Source organism: Myotis brandtii, unplaced genomic scaffold (assembly GCF_000412655.1).
Source record: "Myotis brandtii unplaced genomic scaffold, ASM41265v1 scaffold334, whole genome shotgun sequence".
NCBI lineage: Eukaryota > Metazoa > Chordata > Mammalia > Chiroptera > Vespertilionidae > Myotis > Myotis brandtii.
The window spans coordinates 664,294-664,670 of record NW_005362885.1 but is presented as its reverse complement, the minus strand read 5'-3'; the positions used below and the strand labels follow the sequence as shown (position 1 = coordinate 664,670).

The 377-nt window shown below is 71.1% G+C and overlaps 1 protein-coding gene across 1 annotated transcript in view; it reads left to right on the top strand.

Moving 5' to 3' along the window:
* Nucleotides 1–2: 2 nt before the first annotated feature.
* Nucleotides 3–377, top strand: part of MMP23B (matrix metallopeptidase 23B) — a gene marked incomplete at its 5' end in the record, with an annotated part of 1,510 nt that continues 1,135 nt past the window's right edge. Inside the window, one exon of the mRNA XM_014543769.1 lies at nt 3–159. Within this exon, the coding sequence (XP_014399255.1) occupies nt 3–159 (157 nt within the window). The remainder of the gene's footprint in view (nt 160–377) is intronic.

Genomic DNA, 377 nt, shown 5'->3' with positions numbered 1-377 from the left:
CGGCCAACCACACCGACTGCCTGGTGTCCGCGCTGCACCACTGCTTCGACGGCCCCACGGGCGAGCTGGCCCACGCCTTCTTCCCCCCGCACGGCGGCATCCACTTCGACGACAGCGAGTACTGGGTCCTGGGCCCCACGCGCTACAGCTGGAAGAAAGGTGACGGCGGCCGGCCCCCTGGCGGACCCTCCGCGCCCTGGGGTCCCGGTGGAGGGCTGGGGTCAGGGCTGTGATTTGGGGTGAAACAGGCAGGGAGGGGGCGGCTGTGAGGAGGCCACAGGCCTGAGTTCCAGGAGTTCTGGGCCTCTAATCCCCACGCCGAGCGGAGCTGCATTCCTGCGGGTGAGCTCACCGCCGCGCCGGCACGAGCCGGCAGG